Source organism: Loa loa, assembly GCF_000183805.2.
Source record: "Loa loa unplaced genomic scaffold supercont3.98, whole genome shotgun sequence".
In the NCBI taxonomy this organism is placed as follows: domain Eukaryota; kingdom Metazoa; phylum Nematoda; class Chromadorea; order Rhabditida; family Onchocercidae; genus Loa; species Loa loa.
Window position 1 is genome coordinate 15098 of NW_018108278.1, and position 11248 is coordinate 26345.

Genomic DNA, 11248 nt, shown 5'->3' on the forward strand with positions numbered 1-11248 from the left:
TATTATTGTTAATTAATTATTATTACTAATTATTATTGTGGTTGGTTGTTACTATATGTAATTCCCATTAAGAAAATTTTCAACAATTTATAGCACAGCTTGATTATTCGATGATGAAAAACTTGAAAATCAAATCATAATTTAGTAGAAAAAATTGAACGGAAAGGATAAATAAGTCAAAATAGCGAGGCATAAATATTTGAAAAGAAAAATTAAACTCTTGGACTACCAAGTAATGCCAAATCTTTAAATAGCTAACTAATTATAGATGTTTTTAGATCAAAAATTTAACTCTGTATATTCTCAGTCTGACGACATTTTAGCTCGAAGACAACAAGGCGATAGCTGGAAAGTCGGAGAATGTTGACGAAAACTCACTTCAACACTATAAGGCATAATTTCAATAATTTCAAAAACTTTTACTGGAAAATTTCACCAAGTAAGGCGACGTAAAAGCATTGATTAGATTGTGTTGTAATGCTTGTACGATGATGGTATACGGTATAAAAATTTCAGGAATTATCCTAGATTTTAGGAAGTTTCAGGAATAATCGGTATGAGGGTTTCAGGAACTGCTCCAGAACAAAGATGAGCAAATTGAAGCACTACAGCTGAAGTCTGAAAATTTACAAGTTTGTTCCTTTAATTTAAAAAATTTAACCAAATAAAAATTTTGCTCATTTTGCTTGTTCATTTATTTAAAACAAGTAGTCGATAAATTTTTGGAAATCTTCTTACTCCTAAAAAATCTAACTGTAAGTTTTCATCAAGAGATCCCCTTATTAATTTTAAAGAAATTATTTGTAAACTTAGATGTGTTCAAGTATCCATGGATTTATAGTTCGTTTTTAGAAAGACTATTTCAAGGTTTAAATGCAATTTTAGGTTGAATTACAAGAATTACAAGCTCAAAATATGTTCGACAATAATATGGAAGGTGAAAAAGAAATGGAAAGATTACGAACGGAACTTCTTGATGCTACCAAAGTAGCCCGACAACTTTTCAGTACTACAGTAAAAAGTTATCAAGTTGATCCGTCAATTGCGCAAATGCAATGCCAAATAACAACGCTCAATGAGGTCATCTTGTTCTGTTTTTTTTGAATGTTGTTGAAATTTCAGAATAAAAACAAACATTTTTTGTTTTGAAAGTATTCCCTTGAAAAAGAACAAATATAAGTAAACAAAGAAGTTTTACAGACTGTTGACAATTTGCATGCTGAAATTAAGCAACATGAAATGGATAATAGCGAACTTATACGTAATCTGGAAATGAAAGATATCGAAAATCAAAAAGTGAATGCTGAACTGAAAAGACTTCGAGGGGTAGGTAAACTTTAATCTTTATTTGTTGAAAAGTTTAGTTAGGAAAGCAATTTATCAAGAAGATTGGAATGTGACATTCCTAAGAAGGCTGAGCTATGGCGTTCTAGAGAAGGTTAAGATATTTTGACGACAATGAATTAATTGACGAATCGAACACAAGTTATTTTTGCAAAAATAGATTTTAATACAATTTAAAACGTTTCATTTTCAAACCAACGTAGCCAGAATAGCCAGAATTACAGTAACAATGTGCGTGTCAATTTGTGATAAATGCGAAATTGTAAACTTTTCCAGGAAATATTCGGAAGTGCGGAAATTGAAATTAGTCGTTTGGAGAAGCAGCTCAAGTTTCGGGAACAGCAAATCGAAAAGTTGACAGCTAAATGTTCACTGTTACAAATTGAATTGAGCTCTGCTTTTGATAATTCCGATCATAAACTAGCAGGTTCCGTTCCTGCGACAAATTCCGCAGAGAAATCGCTAATACTGGAAGAATGCAAAACAGATAGAAGTGGAAATGAATTGGAAAATTCTATTGAAGGTGGCGTTAATGTTTTATGTGAAACGAAAGGAATTGATGTTAAATGCCAGGAATATCTGGAGGATACATTAAGGACGAAGAAAATACCTGTAAAACTCGGGGAAAAGAAAAGGAAATATAAGGAAGGCTTAGAAAATCTGGAAGCTAGTGCGATGATTATTTCATCACTTAACCATGAATTGATGTTGCTCATGCAGGTTCTAATTTTAATTTTTTAATGACTAAAGCAAAGTATGTCAATAATGTTTGCTTAATTTTAAACAAATTTTATTTAATAAGTTTTGGAAGGTTGCAGTTATTAAAAGCTCCCAATCATTCTCTATCTTCTTTCTCTCTTTATTTAATTTGAATTGATTGAAGAAGAAAATATCCAATTCGATAAATTTATTCCTTTTAAAGGAATTGGACGAAAAAGATAGCCAACTGCAACGTATGGAAAAGAACATGCAGCGTGCAGCAAGCAGTATCGATGAACTAAAAGTGAAGTATTTCAATCTGCAGAAGGAAGTATCTGTAAATGATATGACACAGCACAATAAAATTATCGATGAGTTACGTCAACAAATGGAATGTTATGAGATCGAAATTGAGGAACATCAGGTGAGATGTTACAGTGTCAACAAATAGCCATCAAAAATTTGCAAGAAAAAAATGAAGAAAATTCTATTACGGGAGCATTAAAAAAATAATTTTTAGATAACTTTTTTCACTTTACAAGATTTAATGATAAAATTAAAGTTCAGTGATAATTTAATCACAATTTAATGATAAAATCGAGAAACGGATGAAAAATATGGCCTTGATCTTGGCATCAAAAAATGACTGCATATAGCTTAGACATCCATTCATTCTTCTATCTCTTCATTCTTTTATCAATATATCTCGCCTATCATTTCAACAGCCATTTGATCAAGCTAAATAGTGGGAGATGATATTTTACAATTAGTCAATTAATTTAATTTGGACTAATTTTAAACAAACTTCAAGAAATTGGCCAATTCGATACGTTTAAGTGGAAATGAGATGCAACAGAAAGTAGAAGAGATGAACAGACAAGTGGTCGCAGAACGATTGCGAAATCTTCAACTTGTACGAAAAGTAGAAATTGTTGAACGTAATCGAAACAATCAAAATATTGAATATAGGAAACTTGAGCGGAACTACCAAAAGCAACGTTTGTTACACATTACACAACTTAAGACTACCAACTATGAATCGGTAAATCTTTATTGTCTTTAAACTTAATTAAATCCTTACTTCCTTAAATTTAAAATTACCTTTGAACCGTTTTGTTACGAAACAAATATCTTTGTGGTTTTCATTTGAATCAAAGCCTTCAACATTCAAAAACTGAATTCAGCTGGAATAAATAATTGAGCCAAAAAAAAAGAACGAAACACTACGATAAATTTAGTTAAAAATTTAATTCATTGTGTTAATTTTTAGCTTAAATTTTCAAGAATTCAATGAATAAATATGGCCAAAGTTCCCTTGGGACATTTTCATTTTAGGATTTGGCATCAGTTGAGATAGCACGTCTTCAAACACTTTTATTGCATTCTGTTCCTAAACGAGATTATGATAAACTATTGGCAGAACACAAGCAAATGTTAATTTCTGATGACAATTATAAATCGATAGATGATTTCAAAAATGATGAAAAGGTAGGATAGATATTGCATCTTAATTGCATCTTTCGGAAATAGGATCCGGTAGATGTTAGGTTGATCAGCATATCATTTCATGGTATGCTTTTTCAAACCAGAGCATTTCAATAAGTGTCAAGTGTAAAAGTCAAAAAGTTATTTTTACTATCGAATTGAACTTGTAGTAAACAATAAATAAGTGATCAAAAAATTCCAAATGCTATATTTTACAAGTAATTTAAAAGAAAATAATGTAACGTATGATCATAACACAGCTTAAACAGACGTTTAAATGTGAACGTTGAAGAGACAATGACATATACAATTAGCTAGATATAACTCTTTCTAGGAGAAAGATTACATCGTTGCAAACCTTTTGGAGATGAGTGATGAAGCAAGAAGTGGTGAAATTACAGTAGAGAATGCTCATTTAAAGGTTGACATTCTCATTTTTTTAAAGGGATCAGTAAAGGCGTTTTTTTAAAATTATACCCTTTAATTTTTTCAAACAATTCATTTCGACAAGCGATGGCTTGCTGTAAAGTTTTATTAGGCTACGGTTGAAACTATCGGATGCAATAAGTGAATAGTAAGGCAGAAATATATACTACACGTATTATACGTTGTGTAGTACGTGTATACGTTTTACTAGTTTTCCGGATAAGACAATATCTGTAATGAGACGGATTTGCAATTCTTAAATATACGAATTCGGAATATTCTAATTGTAAAACTTCTATTTAGGAAATGATAAATGTTCTAAGAAGCCAAAATGAATATTGGCAAAATGAAGTGGAGAAAATTCGAGAGCAAAATACCGAAATGATGCATTTTCTGGAAGATGTTGAAAGTGAATCACAGATGAAAAGTCTATTAGCTGCATTAGAACGGCGCTTCCTAAAAGCACTTTCCGATCGAGCGTTATTTTCACAAAATCAAAAATTGACCGGTCATCAATTCTTGAATCAGCATAATGAATTTGCTAGGAAAAAACGAAGTTGGGCAAATGAGAAAAAAAAATTGATCCAAGTAATCAGATCGTTGCAGTTACTCCTTCAGGTTAGTTAATTTAAAATCTCGACTTTTTTCCTGGCCAAGTAATAAATTGATTGTAACTCTTGGTCTTTAGTTTTGATAAAAAGGAATTAGTATATCAGTCTCTTTTGTCTGCTTTACTTATTCGTTTTTATAAATTTAAATTTCTTTTTTTGTGATGTCCTCACTAAAATTAAACGAACTTTATGAAATAGTTCGATCTCTTCATTTAAATAAGAAAGTAAGAAAAGGAGAAAAGGAAAAAAATATGTGGCGATAGGAAATGGATTATGAAAGTTTGAATTGACAGTCATTAAATTTCACAGTTCTTCGTTTTTTTTTTTTTTTTTTTTATAGCGTATGCGATCAAATTCAATGGAATTGATTACTGTACAACAGATGCTACAGTATAAGGAGAAGTTTATTGAGATCAATGCTAATTATACAAAAAGTCAGAAGTACAAAGAAGAGGTGAATTTGTGAGGTGTTAAAAATATTGTTTTGCATCTTTCTATCACCATTTTTTTTAATCAATTTTGCAATCAATGAAGCAGTCTGCAAGTAGAAGATTAAAACTGAAGTCTAAACTTGACTAAGGATAGTCTGTAAGCAGAAAATTAAAATTGAAATTTTCAACACTTCTTACCTACTCCAAGTGTTATAGATTGAAAGAGAAAAGAAGAATTAGATTTGCAACTACGACATGCTGAAGCATTACGAAAAAGTTATGAATTGTTGCAAGAGAATGATTACAATGTGATCAAATTGAGGAAAAGTTTACAAGCCAGTCATTTAAATATGCTCACTGCAAAGAAGCAACTTGAAAATGCTGAATTACAGGTTTACTTATTATGATATTTCCTTCCATTCTCTTTATAACTATCATTCATCCTTCCAATCACCCTTCACTGACCACTCAATTGACCACTGACCATTTAATATTGTGGGCATTTTACAGGAAAAAGAAGTCTTACAATGTTAGTACATGATTCGTTAAAGTGAAAAAGATTTGACAAATCACTTTTTATCCTATTCCATAAAGAATATACCCATTTTTTATTCTCTTGTTAAGAAATTAATTTTCAACAACTTGCGGTAGAAACTTCTTCAATGTCAATTATAGTTTTAAGGAATTTAAGAAAAATTCAAAAACGAATTAAATTAATCTTGAAATATTTTTTTCAGATACAAAGGAAAGATAAAGAGATTCAGAAATTGGAGGAAACAGTAAACAGTCTACAAAGAGAAAATGAAGATTTATTTGCAGCAACTTTTAAAATGTCCGATTTCAATGATGAAAATGAAAGAATTGATGAATCCATCATTTCTCCTATTGCTAACGAACTTTTTCCAAGTGTTGGAAATGATGAATTGAAATTAGATGATCAGAATGTTAGCGGTGAAAAAGCAAACTTGGAGATGGAAGAATCTGAAAATACTGGGCGGAAAGGTGAGACACCAACAGAAACCATCGATAGTGAATGGGACGTGAAATGTCATGCGATAACTGATTTACAAGCAGATGTTACACCCAAAACTGCGCGCACTTATTCGGAGGAATATATGAAAAAATTGAATTATTTCAGTGAAACAGCCAAATTATGTATTGCAAATTATAAGGTTAGTTGTGTGCGCATTTGAAATTTACAAATTCTTATAAAATTACACCAAAAGAAAAGAAACTTACTGTTGTAATATTGTTGGAGAAGCATATTTCAATTGTTTATTCAAGTCTTTTGCAATGAAAGTGAACGCAGTAAGTTTACTTATGACTTGCTCCTGATAAGTTTACTAATAATTTGCTCATGATAAGTTTGTTCACAATCTTTGGATAATTTCGACTCTTCTTTCTTTTCATCCCAAAATACAAAATTCCAGGAACAGTTGAAGTATAAAGATGAAGTTATTGAAAAATATAAATCATTGTTAAAAATTATGCCGGATGAACAAACTGCGCAAAGGATCGTCGATGATTCATCATCAATTACAATGGGTGATTTAACAAGACGAAAACTGCGAACATCAAGCGAAATTTTATCACAAAATTACGACACTAATATTGAAACAAAAGATATGGAAATAATTAAACTGCGAAATGACATCGAACAATTCATTAAGGCAAATCGAAAACTTACAAAAGATCTTCAACACTTTCGCAATCAAGCTAAAGATTGTGCAGAGATTAGTACGCAAACTGATTTGCTTGTGATCAGTGATAATGATGAGATTATGGATGGAATTATTGGGAATAAAGAGAATAACATGCCTAATACGACAACAAAAACAGGAAAAAGCGTTACTAGTCAGGAACCATCAACAGTTACACAGATACGAACACTATCATCAAAACAATTTACGCCTGTTGAAGTGACTGATGCGCAAAATAATAATGTTCTAATGGAAGCACTACGAAGGGAAGAATCAAGAACGATGGTAATGCGTATGGAAATCAGAGATCTGAAACAACGCAATGCTGCATTACAGATTAAAAATCAGGTTTGACGCTTAACAAATTCGTTACTTAAAAATTTCTTTAGCTTACGGTATGCAAATGATCGATTATATTCACTTCGAACGATCAACATTATGTTTGGCATATTTGACGTATTGACCATATAAGGAAATCTGAGAAAACTAAGGTCACTGTGGTCTGATGAAAGACAGCATTTGGGAATATTATGCCTTAGGCTAATTCATATTTAGGAACTGGAAAAGGCATGTGAAAATATTCGAGTTCAAGCATTATCTGAAATTAAACATAGCTATACATCCAATATCAATGTCGAACCAGAAGCTACTGTTATGAGGTAAAAGTATTCTTTAAGGCTTTCATTGAAAACTAATTTAATTAAATTAATTTATAATTTTTAATGAATATAGCAACGAAATAATTAATAAATAATTTATTTTTCGAGGAAAAGTTGTTTTTTTTTTTGAAGAACCGATAGTTTTCTCGATCATATAACAATCATCCTACAATGAAAGCAAAAAAGAAATATATTTGACTCGAATAAGCAAATATTTCGAGAGTTGACTAGCCACCGGAGAAAATTTTTTCTTCATTCAGAATTGATATCTCCAACTATTCATTTCAGACTTCAAGAGGAACTTTCTGACCTTAAAAAAGAAGCCGGAAATCAGAAGAAATTGATTCGGGAACAAAAAGAAGTCATTGATCGATTGCAGAAAAATCAATCCGTTAAAAATACACAGGTTTCCTTCATATGACTCAAATTTTGGATTTGTTTCCCATCCGGAAAATTACAAGTTCCATTATATCAGCTCTAGTTCATCATAATTTTTGAAAAATTATGATCATTAGGAAGAGATATCAAAATGGCATGAAAAGAAAGCACGTGAAAACAACGTTAGTCTACTTCGGAAAAAACTGAAAGATACGGAACAACGTGAACAGGAAGCATGCGACAAGTTAAAAAGACGCGATCAACAAATCAAACAATTGCATCAATCAGAAAATAGTCGAAGTGGTGAACTGAAACGATTGCAAGAGATGATCAGAAAGTTGAAGAGTGATAAGGAATTGAATAACTTGCAAGGGAAAATAGTGAATGATCGCTTAAAAACAGCAGAAGAAACAAACATATATTTGAATCAGAAAATTGTTCAAATGGAAAAGGTTCCATTTTGTGTGATTTCACAAATTCATACTGTTTGCTAGAATTAGACCTTGAGTTTAAATAAGTTTCCCTTCTCTTTGGCTTTTCTATTTTGATATTTTACTTCCTGGAAAATAGATTAATTAAACTCCAAACGTAGTAAATAGTATTGGTGTGAAGACTTTGACAGGTAAGTGAATTCTCAGCTAAAACAGATTATTTTTAAATTGAAAAATTAAATGAGATTACTTCTGAAGATATGTTCATTTTCATTTCAGGAAAACAGAGAACTATTGTCAAGTGTCAGCGAGAAGGAGAAAATTCCGAAAGGTGCAAAAACAACTGATGGTATTGATGAAATAAGTAGAGATGTAGTACATAATATACCTGACGAAGAATTACATAGGCTGAGAGAAAAAGCTGAACAGGTTAGTCTCCTACTTTCCATATGAAGTTCACAAAGAACAGATGATGAGGAAGATAAGGAATTACAATTCACAAAATAATTTTTGTGAAATTGTGAGTTCATGCCCGAATCATACTAGGGGAAAGCATTATAAAAAAAAAAGCAAAAAGGCAAAAAAATAAAAAGCAAAAAAAACCCAAAAATCGATATTTCCAGTACGATGATTTATTGAGACAAATAATCAAGCTGGAAATTGAAATTGAGAAACAACGTGAAGAAATCCGATCACTGAATGATAAACTAAACGAGCGAAAATACGACTGTGGTGCGGTTGCTGTCCTACGCGACAAACTTATGGCCAAAGAAAAAGTTATCGAACAACAAGTTGTCTTTTGCTTGCAGAAAAATTATTAGACTTCTATTTGTTCCTTTATAGTGAATAAAGTTTCCTAATTAGTAGATGAACTGAGTAGTATTACCTTAGCTGCTAGCATCACAGGTATTTCCGACTGTATCAGTGCATGACTGCAATCTGTCCTTCTGTTCTGTCCTTCACCTTCTGTTAGCCCAAGACAGAATCTCCTTAACAAATTAAATGATTTGATAGCTTATGTTCCCAAATGTTCATATCAACCGGGCACACCATCAATCTAATGCTTTTATTAACCACAAGCTTAAACTCTCTTAACTCTTAGCACTCTTAAACGTCCTCATATAACTTACATAATCAGCTCTGATCTCTTAAACTTTATTAAACTCGATTTTCAGCAACAGCGAATCGAAGAGCTGGAACAAGAAAAATGGCAGAACCTACTGTAGCATTCATGTGTCATATTTTTGGGAATGAACGTTTCTCATGTATTTGAATACTATTTTGATTTCGTTGAGCAAAATCTACGAAATCCATTTCTCTTTCTGCAATCTAGCAAGGAAGTGATATTGGATGATAGAACCGCAGTAATGTAAATACACCATTTTAATAAAGGGCTAACAACATTCATTTTATGGCCTCAAGCAATTTCTGAAATTCAAAGCAACAACAGGATAAAGAGAACATCAAAACATGACATACACTGTATGTAAAGTATTGGATTTACACCGCAAAAACAAAACAAAACATTCCGATTTAAAATACATGCTGCTGTACAACTAATATAAACAGCAAAATGAATAAATTACTTGACTTCATTTGCATCTGTAAGCATATTTGGTATACCATCACGAATCGGAAAAACTCGTCCACTTTCGGGACACTTCAATTCACCTTCGATAACTTCTACACATACTAATAAGCGATGCAATTCATTCTTCAACTCTTCATCTTCCAATTTTTCAGGCAGTTGCTCGGGTAATTTATCACCCTCACCTATACTTAGCGCTGCTTCTCGAAAAGCGCCGTAGTTCAGCTTTGGGATCATCCGTTGTATAAACGAATCATTATATTCATGTTGCGTTATTTTTTTTCTTGTCGCTGACAAAATCAATGGATAACCCTCTGTGACGCCTTTCAGAAAGACTGACGATAGGAAGTTATGCGTAAGCAATTTCATCGCCAGTTTATTTCATATACTCTCCTTCAAATCTGAAAGAATTTAATTTTCATAACATATTAGAACAATGCCCCGATTGAAATCATACAGTAGGCATGACTACTCTATGGCGACACATAATTTCCCGATCCGGTTTGGTAGTTCTCGAATTCCTGGTATCTCCATACAACATTGAATAACTCTGACTTCAATTCAGGAAATACACTACCGTCCTTCGCAAAAAAAAATTTTGTGAGTGCAGAAATAAATTATAAAAAATCAACGCCGTACATCTTGCTAAAAAACGCATTAAAAAGAAGCACATCGATTAAGAATTCTTTTTTCTTATTTCCCACATAGTTTCCTTCCCAATGATTAACTTCCGAACCCAAACATTATCTTAAAGAGTCATATTTCTAACATCAAAAATTTTAACGGCCATTCATCTAAACAACAAAAAGAATTTCATGTTGGATAAAAACTATATGAGCCCTTTCAACTCGCAAACGGTAATACTGAGCCGTATGAAATGTAAATTGCATGCCTGCAAAAAAAAAAAATATAGAGGAACTTCTAGAAAATATCGAATATATCACGAGCAAGAGTACTGAACCGATTGGCATCTAGTGCGTATCATGCTACCTCGCCCCTTCAAATACTGTATTTGTAGGAATATAAATGAATATGAGAAGTTTATATAATCTGATATTTCTTTAGTTACCAATAGGCTTGGACAAATTTCGGGTTTAATCGATGAGAGTTTGTCCTAGAAATGCGTCATGACTGAAACTGATCCAGTGCAGCCAGTAATTAAACAGACCAACTAATAGGTAACAGGCTTTTCATGACACATAGATAATGAAATTTAGACTGGAAGACTTTATACTTAACTAATTAAATAGCATAATCAAATGCTCAATTTCTCAAGTCAGCTGAAACGCACACTTGCCTTTTGAATATCCAAAAATTTTGAATCATTCATGCTTCGTGCTGCACCTTATGCATACATAGATAAACACAAACCAAACAAATAGATATCGAGGAGTGTTCATGATACTATTGTTTTAAGAACACAGAATTAATCAAAGGATATTTATTGTTTCCGTAGCAAATACATCAAGCAACAAAATGGAGAACAAAAAAAAAAA

General features: G+C 31.9%; 2 protein-coding genes across 2 annotated transcripts in view; one reads left to right on the plus strand and one right to left on the minus strand.

Moving 5' to 3' along the window:
• Positions 1-8985, plus strand: part of LOAG_17587 (hypothetical protein) — a gene marked incomplete at both ends in the record, with an annotated part of 11420 nt that extends 2435 nt beyond the window's left edge. Inside the window, 19 exons of the mRNA XM_020450247.1 lie at positions 324-392; positions 570-632; positions 886-1080; positions 1201-1326; positions 1621-2064; positions 2267-2467; positions 2855-3085; positions 3379-3531; positions 3863-3949; positions 4258-4572; positions 4906-5019; positions 5221-5388; positions 5734-6168; positions 6427-7044; positions 7252-7355; positions 7644-7761; positions 7871-8185; positions 8444-8593; positions 8788-8985. Of these exons, the coding sequence (XP_020306095.1) occupies positions 324-392; positions 570-632; positions 886-1080; positions 1201-1326; positions 1621-2064; positions 2267-2467; positions 2855-3085; positions 3379-3531; positions 3863-3949; positions 4258-4572; positions 4906-5019; positions 5221-5388; positions 5734-6168; positions 6427-7044; positions 7252-7355; positions 7644-7761; positions 7871-8185; positions 8444-8593; positions 8788-8985 (4104 nt within the window). The remainder of the gene's footprint in view (positions 1-323; positions 393-569; positions 633-885; positions 1081-1200; positions 1327-1620; positions 2065-2266; positions 2468-2854; positions 3086-3378; positions 3532-3862; positions 3950-4257; positions 4573-4905; positions 5020-5220; positions 5389-5733; positions 6169-6426; positions 7045-7251; positions 7356-7643; positions 7762-7870; positions 8186-8443; positions 8594-8787) is intronic.
• A 359-nt stretch (positions 8986-9344) lies between these two features.
• On the minus strand, positions 9345-10159 carry LOAG_09019 (adrenal gland protein AD-001). The gene has a single exon (XM_003144548.2). The coding sequence runs from the start codon at positions 10119-10121 to the stop codon at positions 9747-9749; it is 375 nt and encodes a 124-aa protein (XP_003144596.1). The 5' UTR covers positions 10122-10159; the 3' UTR covers positions 9345-9746.
• Between the last annotated feature and the right edge of the window lie 1089 nt (positions 10160-11248).